The sequence below is a fragment of the Mauremys mutica genome, chromosome 1 (genome assembly GCF_020497125.1).
Source record: "Mauremys mutica isolate MM-2020 ecotype Southern chromosome 1, ASM2049712v1, whole genome shotgun sequence".
Taxonomy (NCBI): Eukaryota; Metazoa; Chordata; order Testudines; family Geoemydidae; genus Mauremys; species Mauremys mutica.
Window position 1 is genome coordinate 263,790,039 of NC_059072.1, and position 19,117 is coordinate 263,809,155.

The following is a 19,117-nucleotide window of genomic DNA, read 5'->3' on the forward strand; positions in this document are numbered from 1 at the left end:
TGTCCCCAATGTCTAACTATAGAATACAGCCAAATGCTGAAAATATGAAAAAAAATATTCAGCCAAAGCCAGATTATGGGCATAGTACAAAGTGCCACTGTCAAACTTTCTGTATGATTGTTTATTGTAGCAGATTGTTGGTAATATAATCCAGCATGGGTCAACTGATTCTTCCAGATTTACTAGCCGTTATGTTTTGCTAATAATCTGCCATTACAATGATGACATTATGAAAAGTGTGCCACAGATAGAATGTCTACTTATGTATGTGCCTAAATCTCAATGCCAACCCCCAATGATAATTAAAAGTACTTAGTACCATTTTTAGAGATGTGTTAGCAATTTAAATCTTTTCTGAAAAGAATTGCTTTTTTCTTTGATAAAATGGCTGAGTTTGCATTCTTTAAAAATGGCTTATTATGCTCTGGGAAGGCTAAAGCCTCCAGTTAAGGATCTAGTGTACAAATTGCAAGAACGGGCACCCTGAGATAGGTAGCCTCTGTACAGTCAAGAAGCACCGTAAACTTGCAGCTTGCCAGAGCACATTCTGAGCAGGAAGAGGGTGTGATTCCACGGGGCCAGGCAAGATGGAATCTGCAGTAAGTGGAAGTGAGGAGATTGGTGTCTATCACCAAGCAGGAAGGGAAGAGTAATAGGAGAACATGACATGAACTGACCACAAGAGGAAGGAGAGCCAAAACTGTTGGTGCTACTGTAAGACCAGAAGGGAGCATGACTTCTTTATAATCTGTGTCTCCAATACTAAGGAAAAGTGGCAGAGCCAGTTCAGCCATGCCAAGATACTGTGGGGAGGAAATGGGAACCTTTTATAAAACTATTTGACTTGTAATAGGTGTTTGAAAATTACTCAAGTGTGGCTGAATATCAGAACTTTTGGCCAAATGCCTGCTCAAACCTCATTCACGGAAAACTTCCTGTTTTGGATAAATTGTGATATTTTGGTGCTCTAGGGAAGGAAATCAGATTTCAAGGGTTTTCATATGCTAGAGAAAGAAGTATCAGTGTTTTTTATTCAACACACACAATCAAAGGATTTAGCTTGTCTGTTGAGTGCTCATTCCTCTGGAGGCATGGTTAGTACATGGAGGGGAAAATATAGAATGTCAGCAGTTGAGCTCTGTAGACAAACAGCTTGAAGCTACTTTTCAATCATCAGACATCACAGGCTAGAGAAGTTGTGTTTGTTTAGCATTGCCTCTGAATGAAGAATTCCTCATCAGCTTAGACCATGGGCAGGGAAGTAAAAGTATTGTGTGCAGCAAGTAAAAGTTGAAATGACAGTGCTTGCAAGTTTCTGTTCAGTGACTTCCCACCCTAGTTTGAACCCTCCTGCCCTCTAAAATACATCATAAAATGCATGCTGCAGAAAAATGAAGCTCACAACTTTCTTTCCTGAATACATAATTTACTTATTTATTTGATTTATTTATGTATTTATTTAAAATTTCCATCATCTTCCAGCCCAGACATTGGGGATTTGGAATCTGTTAAAATGACATTTTAAAGATGGTAGAGAATGATGCTGTTCCTTCTTGGCAGTGGATATCATTTGTGATTTTCCTTTTTTATTTTGGTAATGAAGCAACAAAACAAAAAACCCACTAATTTTTATTTCTCTTTTAGGGGGATAGCTCCTATGTAAAGGATCGTTGGTGTGTGTTTGATGGATTCATGGTTTTTTGTCTTTGGGTGTCATTGGTGTTACAGGTAATTACATAATTTTACCTTAAATATGAAGGGCTAATATTTCAGAAGTAGGCCCTGCAGTTGTGCATGAAAAATACTCACAGCATTATGAACAAGTAACTGTATGCTATAAATATACACTTGTTCATGGGTCAGATTTAAAATTCAATGGTTCTACTGTTTCGCAGTCCGGTAACAACACAGCCATTGCAGTGCATCTACATTAGGTTTTTTTTTTGATGTTTCACTGGTGTGAATTTCTTTAATTTAGACATGTCCTTAATTTTAAACTCATTCAGAAATTCAACATATTACATATTGGAAGGAATGTCACAGATTTAAAATAAAACAGAGGAAATAATTTAAAAAAAACCCCCAAAACGTTTCCATAGCAATGTTAACTTGTTCACATTTCACATAAAGTTACAGTATAGGAAGAATTCTGTCTTGCCGACCATACAATCCTTCATCATTCAGCACAGAGGGAGTTTCTCCTGAGTAAGAACTGATCAGGGACTACAGGACTCAATTAATAATTAGAGATGGAAAAGACCTGTCATGATTGCCATTTAAAAGTAATCATATCTTATTCAAGTATGTGTTGGTGTGGATCCCACTCTAGGTGTGCATCCATACTGACTACAACATCTTGAAAAACTAGTTATTTTAAGATACATAACCATGCACAATTACCACATCTGAGACATACAGTTATTTTCCATTTAAGTATAGGGGAAACTGTGATATCTTTCATACACCTGTGTGGTAAAAGTGGATAAATGCTAACTTTTAAATGTCAAACACTGTAACCTACTCTGCACTCTGTCAGTGATCCCTACAGAACATTTCCTGGTACATTCGTAGATCCAAGGCCAGAAGGGACCATTGTGATCATCTAGTTTGACCTCCTATATCACACAGGCCATATAACTTCCCCCAAAATAATGCCTAAAGCACATCTTTTAGAAAAACATCCAATCCTGATTTTAAAAATTGTCAGTGACGGAGAATCCACCATGACCCTAGGGTAAATTGTTGCAGTGGTTAATTAGTCTAAAAATGTAGCCCATATTTCAACTCTGAATATGTCTAGCTTCAACTTCCAGCCATTGGATTGTCTTATACCTTCCTCTGCTAGTTTGAAGAGCCCATTATTACATATTTGTTCACTATGTAAGTACTTATGAACTGTAATGAAGTCATCCCTTCACCTTTTCTTTGTTGAGCTCCTTAAGTCTATCACTCTAAGACACTTTTTGTAACCCTTTAATCACTATTGTGGCTCTTCTCTGCAGCCTCTCCAATTTATCAACATTCTTCTTGAATAGTGAGCACCAGAACTGGACACAATATTCCAGCAGTGTTCTCACCAGTGCCAAATACAGAGGTAAAATAACCTCTCTACTAGTGCATAAGATTCTCCTGTTTATGCATCCAAGATTCTCATTAGCTCTTGTGGCCACAGCATCACACTGGGAGCTCAAGTTGAGCTGATTATCCACCATGACCCCCAAATCTTTTTTAGAGTCACTGCTTACCAAGATGGAGTCCCCCATCCTGTAAGTATGGCCTGTGTTCTTTGTTCCCAGATGTATACATTTACATTTAGCCATATTAAAACATATTGTTTGTGCCCAATTTACAAAATGATCTAGATTGCTCTGAATCAATGACTTTTCCTCTTCATTATTTAGCACTCCCCCAATTTTTGTGTCATCTTTAAACATTATCAGTGATGATTTAGTTTTCTTCCAGGTAATTGATTAATATGTTAAATAATGTAGGGCCAAGAACCAATCCTTCTTCTTCGAGGAGTGTCCCTGTGAGTGCTCCACTTTATGTGTCTTGGCGCCCTGCACTTGTAATCGGAGATTTGTAATAGCAGTGCCCTGGTTGGCCGCGCAGCCATGGCAGCCGTCTTGTGCTGCTCCGAGCAGCTACCTAGCATGCACTGCCAACTGACCTCTAGTTCCTTCTCTTCTGCGGTTGGCTTGAGTCGGAACGACAGCAGCGCCTCTTCAACTCCATAGATAGTTCATATTCCTTTTTTCTTTTATTCTCTAAATCCTAGTTAACTTCGGTTAGCGTTAGTCTTTAATTTCTTCCATTTAAAATAAAATTTAGTGTAGTTTTTCTGCCTTCCGCCACCCGGCGGGCCTCCGTCAACAATGACTGAATAAAAACGGGCTACCCCTTTTTTTTCTACAGCTGGCCTTTCCTCAGGCATGCCTGGCTCCCCTGGATTTAAATGCTGCCTGATGGCTAGCAAGCTATTGATGGCCATGATAGAAAAATTCCTCGGGTCAGCCTCCGACCCAGAATCCAGGATGCCTCCTGGCCAATGGTCACCAGCAGCCACCTCAGACAAGGGCTCCACTACCAAGACCGCTTCTCAGGACCTTGTCCCTAAAAGGCTACCTAACACTGGTCTCATTCATCGTCACAGTGAGATCCGTTTAAAAGGAAATGGTCTCCTGGCGAAAAATCTGCCCCAGTACCGATGGCACCGAGAGCCTCAGACTGAGAGGCACTGTGAATGTCCGGTACCAAGACTTCTCGAGGAGCCAAGGACCTGGTACGGGCAGGCTCTCAGTGAGGTGCGCTATCTAAAGCCAAGCTTCCTAGCTCAGCACTGACCATGCTGAATAATGTCCCGGCATTGACCAGTGTAATGGCACCACCTGCTGTACATACACAACTCAGCAAGATCTCGGCACCGACAGTTCTGACCCTCTCCTCTCAGACTGCACTGCCATCCCCGACATTTTTAAGAGGGTAGTGGACTCCCTCTACATCTCCTTGTCTGAGCTCCCTGAAAACCAACATCTGCTCACTGACATTCTCCAGGCATCCCAATCGGCAAAAATAGCACTGCCTATTAATGCTGCCATAATGCACTCTGCAAAAACCATCTGGCAGACACCAGCCACAGCACCTCTTTTGCACCTCTTGCAAAAGATCAGACAAAAAATATTATGTGCTGGCAAAAAAGACTGAATTTCTGTTTACCCACCCCACTCCACTGGTGGAGGCAGTAAATCAGAGAGGCAAACAGCAACAGTCAAGATCCACCCCTTACGACAAAGACTGGAAGAGGCTAGACCTCTTTCGGCGCAAAGCCTATTCTTCCACCACCTTGCAATTCCGCATCGCAAATTACTCTGCACTGCTCGCAAAATATACACACATCGTTTTCTACAATGTCATCTTTTATTGAACATCTCTCAGAGGACAGGAGAGAAGCGTGTAAGTCCAACATTTCTGAAGGCTCTCTCATTGCAAGGACGGTCCTCCAAACCTCTCTCGATTCCATGGATACAGCAGCCCACTCCATCGTGACCTCTGTAATCATGTGTTGGGCATCCTGTTATCCATATTATCCAGTCTGGATCAAACCCAACTAAATCATCCCAGCCAGGGCTTTGTCAAGCCTGACCTTAAAAACCTCTAAGGAAGGAGATTCCACCACCTCCCTAGGTAACCCATTCCAGTGCTTCACCACTCTACTAGTGAAAAAGTTTTTCCTAATGTCCAACCTAAACCTCCCCCTCTGCAGCTTGAGACCATTACTCCTTGTTCTGTCATCTTCTACCACTGAGAACAGTCTAGATCCATCCTCTTTGGAACCCCCTTTCAGGTAGTTGAAAGCAGCTATCAAATCCCCCCTCATTCTTCTCTTCTGCAGACTAAACAATCCCAGTTCCCTCAGCCTCTCCTCATAAGTCATGTGCTCCAGCCCCCTAATCATTTTTGTTGCCCTCCGCTGGAATCTCTCCAATTTTTCCACATCCTTCTTGTAGTGTGGGGCCCAAAACTGGACACAGTACTCCAAATGAGGCCTCACCAGTGCTGAATAGAGGGGAATGTTCACATCCCTCGATCTGCTGGAAATGCCCCTACTTATACAACCCAAAATGCCATTAGCCTTCTTGGCAACAAGGGCACACTGTTGACTCATATTCAGCTTTTCATCCACTGTAACCCCTAGGTCCCTTTCTGCAGAACTGCTGCCCAGCCATTCGGTCCCTAGTCTATAGCGGTGCATGGGAGTCTTCCGTCCTAAATGCAGGACTCTGCACTTGTCCTTGTTGAACCTCATCATATTTCTTTTGGCCCAATCCTCTAATTTGTCTAGGTCCCTCTGTATCCTATCCCTACCCTCCAGCATATCAACCACTCCTCCCAGTTTAGTGTCATCTGCAAACTTGCTAAGGGTGCAGTCCACACCATCCTCCAGATCGTTAATGAAGATATTGAATAAAACCGGCCCCAGCACCGACCCTTGGGGCACTCCACTTGATACCAGCTGCCAACTAGACATGGAACCATTGATCACTACCCGTTGAGCCCGACCATCTAGCCAGTTTTCTATCCACCTTACCGTCCATTCATCCAGCCCAGACTTCTTTAACTTGCTGGCAAGAATACTGTGGGAGACTGTATCAAAAACTTTGCTAAAGTCCAAAAATAGCACATCCACTGCTTTCCCCTCATCCACAGAGCCGGTTATCTCATCATAGAAGGCAGTTAGGTTAGTCAGGCATGACTTGCCCTTGGTGAATCCATGCTGACTGTTCCTGATCACTTCCCCCTCCTTTAAGTGGTTCAGAATTGATTCCTTGAGGACCTGTTCCATGATTTTTCCAGGGACTGAGGTGAGACTGACTGGCCTGTAGTTCCCTGGATCTTCCTTCTTCCCTTTTTTAAAGATGGGCACTACATTAGCTTTTTTCCAGTCATCCGGGACCTCCCCCGATCGCCATGATTTTTCAAAGATAATGGCCAATGGCTCTGCAATCTCATCGGCCAACTCCTTTAGCACCCTCGGATGCAGCGCATCCGGCCCCATGGACTTGTGCTCGTCCAGCTTTTCTAAATAGTCCCGAACTACTTCTTTCTCCACAGAGAGCTGGTCACCTCCTCCCCATACCATGCTGCAGAGTGCAGCTGTCTGGGAGCTGACCTTGTCTGTGAAGACAGAGGCAAAAAAAGCATTGAGTACACTAGCTTTCTCCACATCCTCTGTCACTAGGTTCCCTCCCTCATTCAGCAAGGGGCCCACACTTTCCTTGACTTTCTTCTTGTTACTAACATACTTGAAGAAACCCTTCTTGTTACTCCTAACATCTCCGGCTAGCTGCAACTCCAAGTGTGATTTGGCCTTCCTAATTTAACTCCTGCATGCCTGAGCAATACTTTTATACTCCTCCCTGGTTATTTGTCCAATCTTCCACTTCTTGTAAGCTGTTTTTTTGTGTTTAAGACAAGCAAGGATTTCACTGTTAAGCCAAGCTGGTCGCCTGCCATATTTACTTTTCTTCCTACACATCGGGATGGTTTGTTCCTGCAACCTCAATAAGGATTCTTTAAAATACAGCCAGCTTTCCTCGACTCCTTTCCCCGTCATGTTATTCTCCCAGAGGACCTTGCCCATCAGTTCCCTGAGGGAGTCGAAGTCTGCTTTTCTGAAGTCCAGGGTCTCTGTTCTACTGCTCTCCTTTCTTCCTTGTATCAGGATCCTGAACTCGACCATCTCATGATCACTGCCTCCCAGGTTCCCATCCACTATTGCTTCCTCTACTATTTCTTCCCTGTTTGTGAGGAGCAGGTCAAGAAGAGCTTTTCCCCTAGTTGGTTCCTCCAGCACTTGCACCAGGAAATTGTCCCCTACACTTTCCAGAAACTTCCTGGATTGTCTGTGCACTGCTGTATTGGTCTCTCAGCAGATATCAGGGTGATTAAGTCACCCATGATAACCAGGGCCTGTGATCTAGCAACTTCTGTTAGTTGCTGGAAGAAAGCCTCGTCCACCTCATCCCCCTGGTCTGGTGGTCTGTAGCAGACTCCCACCACGACATCACCCTTGTTGTTCATACTTCTAAATTTAATCCAGAGATTCTCAGGTTTTTCTGCAGTTTCATACTGGAGCTCTGAGCAGTCATACTGCTCTCTCACATACAATGCAACTCCCCCACCTTTTCTGCCCTGCCTATCCTTCCTGAACAGTTTATATCCATCCATGACAGTACTCCAGTCATGTGAGTTATCCCACCAAGTCTCTGTTATTCCAATGACATCATAATTCCTTGACTGTGCCAGGACTTCTAGTTCTCCCTGCTTGTTCCCCAGGCTTCTTGCATTTGTGTATAGGCATGTAAGATAACTCACTGATCGTCCTAGTGTCCCAGTATGGGGCTGGAGCCCTCCCCTCTTGCACTCACCTACTTGTGCTTTCTCCCGATATCCCACTTCCCCACTTACCTCGGGGCTTTGGTCTCCTTCCCCCGTTGAACCTAGTTTAAAGCCCTCCTCACTAGGTTAGCAAGCCTGCTTGCAAAGATGCTCTTCCCTCTCTTCGTGAGGTGGAGCCCGTCTCTGCCTTGCAATCCTTCTTCTTGGAAGACCATCCCATGGTCAAAGAATCCAAACCCTTCTCTCAGACACCATCTGCGTAGCCATTCGTTGATTTCCACGATTCGACGGTCTCTATCCTGGCCTTTTCCTGCCACAGGGAGGATAGACGAGAACACCACTTGCGCCTCAAACTCCTTTATCCTTCTTCCCAGAGCCACGTAGTCTGCAGTGATATGCTCAAGGTCATTCTTGGCAGTATCACTGGTGCCCACGTGGAGAAGCAGGAAGGGGTAGCGATCCGAGGGCTTGATGAGTCTCGGCAGTCTCTCCGTCACATCGTGAATCCTAGCCCCTGGCAAGCAGCACACCTCTCTGTTTTCCCGGTCAGGGCGGCAGATAGATGACTCAGTCCCCCTGAGGAGAGAGTCCTCGACCACCACCACCCTCCTCCTCCTCTTGGGAGTGGTGGTCGTGGAACCCCCATCCCTAGGACGGCGCATCTCATGCCTTCCAATCAGTGGAGTCTCCTTCTGCTCTATTCCCTCAGATGTATCATCCACTCCACCCTCTGCACTAGTACCTGTGGAGAGAACATGAAAATGGTTGCTCACCTGCATCTGTGTTACTGGTACATGGACATTTCTGGTACTCTTTCCTCTTCTGGAAGTCACATGCCGCCAATTATCCTCACTGGCCTTCTGTCCCCTCTGCGTAGCCTGCTCTGAATCTTCAGAACATTGTGCCCGCTGAAGCTGATCCTGACACCAACACCTCTTCCCCGTCCCTCTTCAGGACCCCTCTCACAAGCCCCTATTACAATAGGAAATAAACCACGGGGGCCGTGGAACCAGTACCAGCTCAACACAGGGGAAGAGTATTTTATTCCCATTATTTCTTCACTCACAAAAAGAATGGCAGATTGAGACCCATTCTGGATTTACACAAACTCAACAAGATTGTGAGAATGCAGCGATTCAAAATGGTGATCCTATCGACGATAATTCTGGCATTAGAGAAAGGAGATTGGCTTCTGTCTCTCGACCTATAAGACACTTACTTTCATATCATCATTCACGCAGCATACAGAATATTCCTATGCTTCACTCTAGGACATCAACATTATCAATACAAAGTGCTACCCTTTGGTACGTCAACCACCCCAAGGGTCTTCTCCAAGGCAGCTCACCTCCACAGACTAGAGGTGATGATTTTTCCATACCTGGACGACTGCCTGGTAAGAGCATCAACACAGCGGACAGCACTAGATACCACACAAACCACAATAGCCCTCTTAACAAATCTTGGGATTCAAATAAATGTTCAGAAGTCCACCTTGGTCCCTGTCCAACGGTTGGAATTTATAGGGGCCTATCTCGACTGCCTCACAGCAACAGCGAGTTACACCAACAGCGCTTCCTCAACTTAACCACTCTGATTACTACGGTCACGGACAGCCCACAAATGTCAACCAGGACATGCCTACAACTTTTGGGGCACGTGGCCGCTATGACTATTGTTGTCAGATATACCAGACTACATATGAGATGCCTACAAACCTGACTTAGCACTTGCTATATACCACACAAGCACTCCCTCAACAAGCGGCTCACTATGCCCCGCAAGGTAAAGGATTCCCTTGAGTGGTGGGCATACCCACAAAACATCTGTTCAGGTGTCCCATTCCAACCAAAAGCTCCTACAATAATGATCACCATGGATGCCTCCCCCATGGGATGGGAAGCTCACCTGGGCGACAACATGATCCAGGGTCATTGGTCAGCAGCAAAGCCAACTTGCATATAAACATACTATAACTAAGAGCAATCAGAAATGCATGCAAGCATTTCCTTCCTCTAATCCACAACACTACTATCAAAGTCCTTATGGACAACACAGCATGCATGTTCTACATAAACCGCCAAGAGGGAGCCTGATCGTAGGCGCCAACTTTCCCTCTGCCCAGTGGGTGCTCACACCTCCCCCCTGCACCCCTAGCCATGCCCCTTCCCCGCCTCTTCCAGGCCCTTAATCGCCCTCGCCCCACCCCCATTCCACCCCTTCCCCAAAATCCCCACCCAACTCTGCCTTTTCCCACCCCAGCCCCGCCCCCTTCCTGCCCCCATTCCATCTCCTTCCCCCAAATCCCTGCCTCTGCCCCACCTCTTCTCTGCCTCCTCTCTTGAGCACGCTATGTCCCTGCTTCTCCCCCTCCCTCCTGGAAAGTCATAAGCGCTGCCAAACAGCTGTTAGGCGGCGGGCAGACTGGAAGTGCTGGGAGGGAGGAGGAGGGTTTGGGACATAGAATCATAGAATCATAGAATCTCAGGGTTGGAAGGGACCTCAGGAGGTCATCTAGTCCAATCGCTCAAAGCAGGACCAAACCCAACTAAATCATCCCAGCCAGGGCTTTGTCAAGCCTGACCTTAAAAACCTCTAAGGAAGGAGATTCCACTACCTCCCTAGGTAACCCATTCCAGTTCTTCACCACCCTACTAGTGAAAAAGTTGTTCCTAATATCCAACCTAAACCTCCCCCTCTGCAACTTGAGACCATTACTCCTTGTTCTGTCATCTTCTACCACTGAGAACAGTCTAGATCCATCCTCTTTGGAACCCCTTTTCAGGTAGTTGAAAGCAGCTATCAAATCCCCCCTCATTCTTCTCTTCTGCAGACTAAACAATCCCAGTTCCCTCAGCCTCTCCTCATAAGTCATGTGCTCCAGCCCCCTAATCATGGTGCGCTGGGAGAGAGAGAAGGAGGTGAGGAGCGGGTGTAGGAGCTTGGTTGCCAGTGGGTGCAAAGTACCCGCTAATTTTTCCCTGTGTGTGCTCTAGCCCCGGAGCACCCATGGAGTCGGTGCCTATGAGCCCGATCATACTCTCTATGCATGGAGGCAATACACCTCTGGATTTGGTGCATCTCCCACAATGTAGACATCTCGACATCCTACCTGCCGGGACACCAGAACACCACAGCGGACCAACTGAGCAGAAACTTCTCACAAATCCACGAGTGGGAGATGGACTATGCAACCCTCACCAGCATATTCAACCTATGGGAATTCCCTGCTTTAGACCTGTTTGCCACAGTTCACAATGCAAAGTGGCCACAATACTGATCCACTCTCTGGGCAATGCCCTCCTCATGAAATGGGAGGAACCGCTAATGTAGGCGTTCCCTCCGATTCCACTTCTGAGTCGGGTTATACACAGATCAGGCAAGACAAGTCCAGGGTCATTCTCAGTGTGCCTACATGGCCCAGACAAACATGGTTCCCAAACCTGAGACAGATGGCAGTGAAACCACCTTGAATCCTCCCATTAATACCTCACCTCCTGACACAGGACTCAGGATGCGTCAGTCACCCCAATCTAGCTCTTCTCCATCTCAAGGCTTGGTTTCTCCATGGCTACTGGGTATTGACAAAGACTATTCTGAGGAAATTAAAGACATAATCTTGAACAGTCGCAGACTAAGCTCACGAAAAACATATACACAGAAATGGACACAATTTCGCACCTGGTGCGAGGCTAACCATATTGCTCCATGGTCAGCCCCACTGCCCAGAGTTGGCCCCACTGCCCAGAATATATATTTGGTCTTAAAAAATCAGGGCTATCCAACAGCTCCATTGGAGTACATCTCACTGCAATCATCTCGTTACATGATAACGTGGATGGAGGCACTCTCTTTGCTCATCCAACGACTAAGCATTTTCTAAAAGGCATGATGAATACCTACCCAACACTAAAAGACCCTACGCCCATGTGAGACCTTAACCTCGTCCTCTGTAGCCTCATGGGGAAACCATCAGAACCCTTAGCGATTTGTTCTTGGCTACATCTATCTATGAAGGTGGACTTCCTCTTTGCCATCATGTCAGCAAGAAGGATGGAAGTGCTAAGTGCCTTATTGGCACACCCACCTTATACCACATTCTACAAAGACAAAATGATCCTACGGCTGCACCCCAAATTCATACCCAAGGTAGCCTCGCCCTTTCATCTAAATCAGCCCATATACTTACGTATGTTTTTCCCGAAACCACATGCCGACAACAGGGAGGCTTCTCTTCACATGCTTGACAGAAGAGAAGGTTACTCATCTTGTGCAGTAACTGAGGTTCTTCAAGATGGTTGTCACTGTGGGTGCTCCACTACCCCCCACCCCTCGTCCCCTCTACTTCGGAGTTTCACGCTGATCCTCTGGGGTATAGAAGGAACTGGGGGTTGTTTGGCTGCGCACGCTAGGTAACCTCTCGGAGCGATGTGAGACAGCTGCCACATGTGCGTGGCCAACCGGGGCACTGCTACTACAAATCTTCGATTGCAAGCTCAGGGTGCCAAGATACCTAAAGTGGAGCTCCCATTTACAGTTACATTTTGAGACCTATCAGTTAGCCAGGTTTTAATCCATTTAATGTGTGCAGTGTTAATTTTATATAGTTTTAGTTTGTTAAGCAAAATGTCATCTGGTACCAAGTCAAACAACTTACAGAAATCTAAGTATTTAGATAGTAGTCAACACTATTATCTTTATCAACCAAACTTGTAATCTCATAAAAAAAGATATCAAGTTAGTTTGATAGGATATATTTTCCATAAACCCATGTTGATTGCATTAATTACACTAGCCTCTTTAGTTCATTGTTAATCAAGTCCCATATCTGCCACTCCATTATTTTTCCCAGGATCAATGTCAGGCTGCCAGGCACAACATTAGCTTTCCTCCAGTCTTCTGGACCTTCTTCAGTGCCCCAAGATACTGTATATGTAAATTAACATTAATGGTGCAGCGAACTCCTTGCCAGATCTTTTAAAACTCTTGGATGCAAGTTATCTGGACCTGCTTATTTAAAAATGTGTAACTGTAATAACTTTTGTTTAACATCCTCCAGAGATACTAGTGTAATGAAAAGTGTTATAACCATATGATGAGACTGCATCATCTGTTTTTTCCCAAATATGGAACAGAAATATTTATTGAACACCCCTTTCTTTTTTGCATTATTTTTGATAATTCTACTATTTCCATTTAGTAATCCATTGTCAGGATTCTTTTTATTCCTAATATATTTAAAAAACTTTTTATTGTCCTTAACTCAGCCGGTCTTAGAGTTCTCTTTCTTATCAATTTTCTACAATTCCTAGCTTCTGATTTATATTCATTACTATCAGCTTTTCCTTTCTTCCATTTGTTATATATATATATATATATATATATATATATATATATATATATATGCCTTCACTTCGCCTCTAAACCAGGTTGGTTGTTTAACTAGCACAGATTTCTTCATTATTTGTAGGGACTGTAGCTTTTTAGGCATCTAGTAATGTGTTCTCACATGATCCCTAATTATCATTCACATTTTTCTCATTTAAATTCTTCCTCCCATCTGATTTGGCTCATAATTGTTTTCAGCTTTTTGAAATTGGCCTATTAAAGAGACGTGTGTGTATATATACACATAAATATATTACTGGTCTGGACTTTATTCTGCTTGTACATTATACATGTGATCAAGTCATGATCACTCATACCTAAGCTACAATTAATTTTCAGTTCTGTGACCAATTACTTTTTATGTGTTAGGACAAGTTTTAATAGAGAATTCCCCCATGTTGGCTGCCATGCTTCTTACATAAGAACAGCCATACTGGGTCAGACCAGTGGTCCATTTATCCGAGTATCCCGTCTTCTGACCATGACCAATGCTAGATGCTTTAGAGGGAATGAACAGAACAGGGCAATTAATAAGTGATCCCTTCATTGCTGTCCATTTCCCAGCTTCTGGCGCTTTGAAGCTTAGGTTTGCATCTCTGATCATCTTGTCTAATAGCCATTATTCTTTTCTTAACCCAATTATACTTTCGCCTTCACAAGATCCACTGTCAATGAGTTCCACAGGTTGACTGTGTGAAGTAGCAATTCTTTATGTTTGTTTTAAACCTCCTGCCTATTAATGTAACTTGGTGACCCCTAGTTCTTGTGTTACAAGAAGGAGTAAATAACACTTCCTTATTTACTTTTTCCACACCAGTAATGTTTTATAGACCTCAATCATATCATCCCCCTTAGTCATCTCTTTTCTTAGCTGAAAAGTCCCAGTCTTTTTAATCTCTTCTCATATGGAAGCTGTTCCATGCTGCTAATAATTTTTTTCCCCCTTTTCATGCCTCTTTCCAATTCTAATATATCTTTTTAGAGTTGGGACAACCAGAACTGCGTGCAGTATTCAAGGTGTGGGTTACCATGGATTTGTGTAGTGGCATTATGATATTCTCTGTCTTATTATGTATCCCTTTTCTATTGGTTCCTAACATTGTTAGCTTTTTTGACTGCTGCTTCACACTGAATATATTTTCACAGAACTATCCACGATGACTCCAAGATCTTTTTCTTGTGTGGTAACAGCTAAGTTAGACCCCATCATTATGATTTCCTATGTGCATTACTTTGTATTTGACAACACTGAATTTCATCTGCCACAATAGTGAGATCTCTTTGTAACAATTTGTGATCAGCTTTGGACTTAACTACCTTCAATAATTTTGTATCATCTGCAATCTTTGCCACTTCACTGTTTATCCCTTTTTCCAGATCATTTATGTATATGTTGAACATCACTGGTCCCAGTACAGATCCTTGGGAGACCGCTCTATTTACTGCTCTCCGTTCTGAAAACTGACCTTTATTCCTATCCTTTGTTTCCTGTCTTTTTAAGAAGTTACTGATCCATGAGAGGTCCTTCCCTCTTATCCCATGAGTGCTTACATAGCTTAAGAGCTTTTGGTGAGGCTTTCTGAAAGTCCAAGTACACTATATCCACTGGATAACCCTTGTCCACATGTTTGTAGACACCCCTGAAAGAATTCTAGTAGATCGATGATGCATAATTTCCCATGACTCTTGCCCAACAAATTGTGTTAATTTATTTGTCTGGTAATTCTGTGCCTTTACTGTTATTTCAACCAGTTGGCCTGGTAGTGAAGTTAGGCTTACTGGCTTGTAATTGCCAGGATCGCCTTTGGAACCATTTAAAAAAATTGGCATCACATTAGCTATCCTCCAGTCATCTGGTACAGAGACTGATTTAAATAATAGGTCACATACCACAGTTAGCAGTTCTGCAATTTCTTGTTTGAGTTCCTTTAGAACTCTTGGCTGAATTCCTGGTGACTTATTAGTGTTTAATTTATCAGTTTGTTCCAAAACCTCCTCTTTAATGACACCTCAATCCTGGACAGTTGCTCAGATTTGTCACCTAAAAATAATGGTTCAGGTGTGGGAATTTCCCTGACATCCTTTGCATTGAGGACTAATGCAAAGAATTCATCTAGCTTCTCTGCAATGGTCGTGTCTTCCTTCTGAGTTAGGAAATTGCCATCTAAAATGTTTTAGTATTGGCAAGCATGACACCTTCAGCATATGTCATTCAGATTGAAATCCCCATTGGAGATAGTTGTGTAAAGAAGTGGTTATTCTGGTTCCTAGTGTGATTTGGTGGTCTGTAGCAGACACCAACTAATACCCCATCTTATATTTTTTCTGTTAGGACATTGAGCCATAAGCATTCATGATCATTTTCTTCTGTGTTATCAGTGACCCGGAAATAACTAATGTCATTTTTTGTCATAGAATGCAACTCTCCTTCACTTTTTGCTCTTCAGTCTTTCATAGATAGGTTATAACGATTGATTTTAACATTCCAATTGTTCGAATCATCCCACCAGGTTTCAGTAACACCAACTAGATCAAATTTATGATAATAAATGAGCAGTTCCAATTCCTTTTGTTTGTTACCCAGACTGCTAACTAGTGTATAAGCAATGCAAGAATTTCTTCTCTTCATTTTCTCTGGTTCCTTGATCAATTTTATTCTTAACATCTTGATTTTTGTGCTACCTGAGCACTCATCTTTTTTTTACCTTCCACTTTTGCTATTAGTTTAATCCTGTCCTGATTACTCTAGCTGGCCTGTCCCCAAGGAAATTGGCCCCTCTTCTACTGAGGTATACTTACTGTTCTACATTTTCAATTTTTATTTGTAAAAAAAAAATCAGGAATTTCTCAGTGTTTGGAAAATAAACATTAAAATTGGGATGAAATTAGGTTTAAAAAAATTAAAATGAAAAATTGAGTGGAAAAAGAAAAAAAATCATAATATACACATTTTACTATAGTATAATTGAACCTTTGGACATAACAAAAATATTTTTTGTCTCTCTTAGAGCTAGTAGTTCCAGTAATCCTAGTTGGCATATGCTCATATAATTTTCTTCTAAGTATCCTCACTCATGTTGAGCCTCTTGCTATACTGGAGGTAGTCCAACTTTGAAAATAAATGCTCTGCATCAATAGATCCGGAAGGTACACTCAAAACTTGCCGTGCCACTTTGCTGAAGTTGGGAAATGTGTCTCGATAACTGTTCCAAAAAGCCAGCACATCCAGTTTCACATTGTCATGGTTAGGCATGTTCATGTAAGTACTAAATTCCCCTTTCAGATTTGAAATGTAATCTTTAGTGGCAAATGGTTGAAACACTCTGGCATAATGGTCATAGTCTGCTGCAAAATTCACCTCAAGGAAGGGGTGTAACTCCTGGATGACATTCCAAAAAGAATCTTCAGCACCAAACACGTCGGGGTTCAGATTACAGGCCATGGTCTTCTCCCATTTCTCACTGAATGCTGAAGTTTTGAATGATTTTGTGGTTTTCTCCTGTTCTGGGATTGGAAGGATTTCTGAAACAGCTGGGTTGTCTTGCCGTTTGTTTCTCCTTTAGCTTTTGTGCTTAATTCACCTGAAATTTTGGTTGTCAGATCAGGTAAATGTGTATTGGCAAATGTGTTGGCAGTAGTTGGAGAAAACACCAGTGTTTTCTATGTGTCACACAGTGATTCCAAATTTCAACGAACATTACCTAGGCGTGCAGAATCTGGCCGTCATTTTGGTTATTTGCCAGTCTCTTGAGAGTTTCTTCTTTAGAACCAGCAAACTCAAGATGATCTAGGAGATGCATTAGTAAAGTCCACATGTTATTTACATGACAGGCAGTGAAGTACAAGCTCATGCTCTGAGGTTGCACAACAGAGGTTGCTAATTGGCAGTTGGCTCTGCACTCATCTCACACTATATAAAACAAAGCCTTCATCTTGTTCAGATACTTGAAAATGGCCCCGAATCCAGTGATGCAAGATTTTATGTCTTTCATTTCTTCCATAGCAGTAGCTGCTGGTAGAGCAATCTTAATCAAATGAGCAGGACAGGTGATACGGAGCAGCTCTGGTTTCTGATTTTTATCTCCTGTGCAAACTTAGCCAGCTAGGAAGCAAAATCTGTGTTAGTTGTGGCCACATTTTCCCAAGTTAGTTGGTGCATCTCAAACATGTCAGTTATTGCTACATCAACAAAATTGGTGTCAGCAGAGGGTATGAATGTCATGTCAGCACAAAACAATGCAGGTTTACTCGCTTTGAAATAAAAAACAAAAAGAAAAGGCCAAGAATTGGACAGTCCTAAGCATCAGGAAACTTGTAAAAAATCAGACTAGATACCACATTTCCATCAGTTTAGGTACTAAAGCATTGTAATTTTCTTTCAAATACTTACGAGTGAGGTTATCTGCATTAGGGAGGGTTTTTGTCGTACAAAGTCACCAATAGGCCCTTCTGCAATTACCAGCAGTTGTCCTGTGAAAGAAAGCGCATGTACAAATTCATTGACACAATCATGCTGTGACCTCACTGTAACAATGCTGCCCTTGGTGGACACTTCTGAGGCCTTGTCTACACTACAAGACTATTTCGAATCAACTTAGTTCGAATTTGTGGATTCGACCTTATGAAGTCAAATTTGTGTATCCATACTAAATACACTAATTCGAATTTCTGAGTCCACATTCACGGGGCCAGCGTCGACTTTGGAAGCGGTGCACTGTGGGAAGCTATCCCACAGTTCCCGCAGTCCCCGCTGCCCATTGGAATGCTGGGTAGAGCCCCCAATGCCTCCTGGGGGGAGAAATGTGTCGAGGGTGGTTTTGGGTAAGTGTCGTCATTGAACCGTCAATCACAACCTCCCTCCCTCCCTCCTTGAAAGCGCCTGCGGGCAATCTGTTCGTGCACTTTTCTGGTCAGTGACAGCACGGACGCCACACTGCAAGCATGGAGCCCGCTGCGATCATCGCCGTTTTCTCCTCCTCGCACTTTATCGTCCACCTCTTCCACAGTCAGCTGATGAGAAATTGGGCTACTTTTCAATGGTGCTGCAAGCACTGGGGGACCATAGGGGACGTTTTACAAACATCAACGTCGGGTGGCCGGGCAAGGTTCATGATGCGTGTGTTTTCAGGAACTGTGGGCTGCTCAGACGCCTGCAGGAAGGTAGTTTCTTCCCGGACCACGAAATAACTGTTGTGGATGTGCAGATGCCTATAGTCATTCTCGGGGACCCAGCCTGCCCGCTAATGCACTTGCTCATGAAGCCCTATACAGGCACCTGGGACAGCGACAAGGAACTCTTCAAATACCAGCGAGCAGCGAGCAGCGTGACCTGTGACTGTTCAGTTTCTTTACAGAGAAGCTGAACCTGCCCCTGTTTCTTTACCCAGTTACTGTTGACTCTCCTCTTCGGTTACATACCCCGTTCACCCCGTTACCCCCACTTCCAGCACACGTGTAAAAATAAAATACATGTCCCATTATTACTTAACAAAGGTTTCTTTATTCATGACTTTTCGTGAAAGGGTTGAAACTGGGACGCAGACTGTGCTGGGTAGGGTGTGCGGTGATGTAAAGACCGCCTCTAAACTCAAGGAATGACAGGCTCCTGCTCCTAGAGTGGTCCACAGTGCCGGAATGCTTCTTTCAACGGAGCCTGCCATCCCTCTTTATGGAATTCTGTGTACGGGCGGATATGTGACCTTGTGGTGGAGGAGGACGGATACAGATTCCTCAGCTGCGTGACTCAGCGGTCCAGGACAAGGACCGCTGTATAAGATCTGTAACCGCCCTCCCCCGCTGCAAAGTCACATCTCCCCCGCCCACACAGATC

At 43.7% G+C, this 19,117-nt stretch overlaps 1 protein-coding gene across 1 annotated transcript in view; it reads left to right on the forward strand.

Annotated features, from left to right (window-relative positions):
- The window catches only part of NALCN (sodium leak channel, non-selective), a 390,104-nt gene that overhangs the window by 49,605 nt on the left and 321,382 nt on the right, over positions 1–19,117 (forward strand). The window contains exon 5 of the mRNA XM_045008683.1: positions 1,645–1,728. Within this exon, the coding sequence (XP_044864618.1) occupies positions 1,645–1,728 (84 nt within the window). The remainder of the gene's footprint in view (positions 1–1,644; positions 1,729–19,117) is intronic.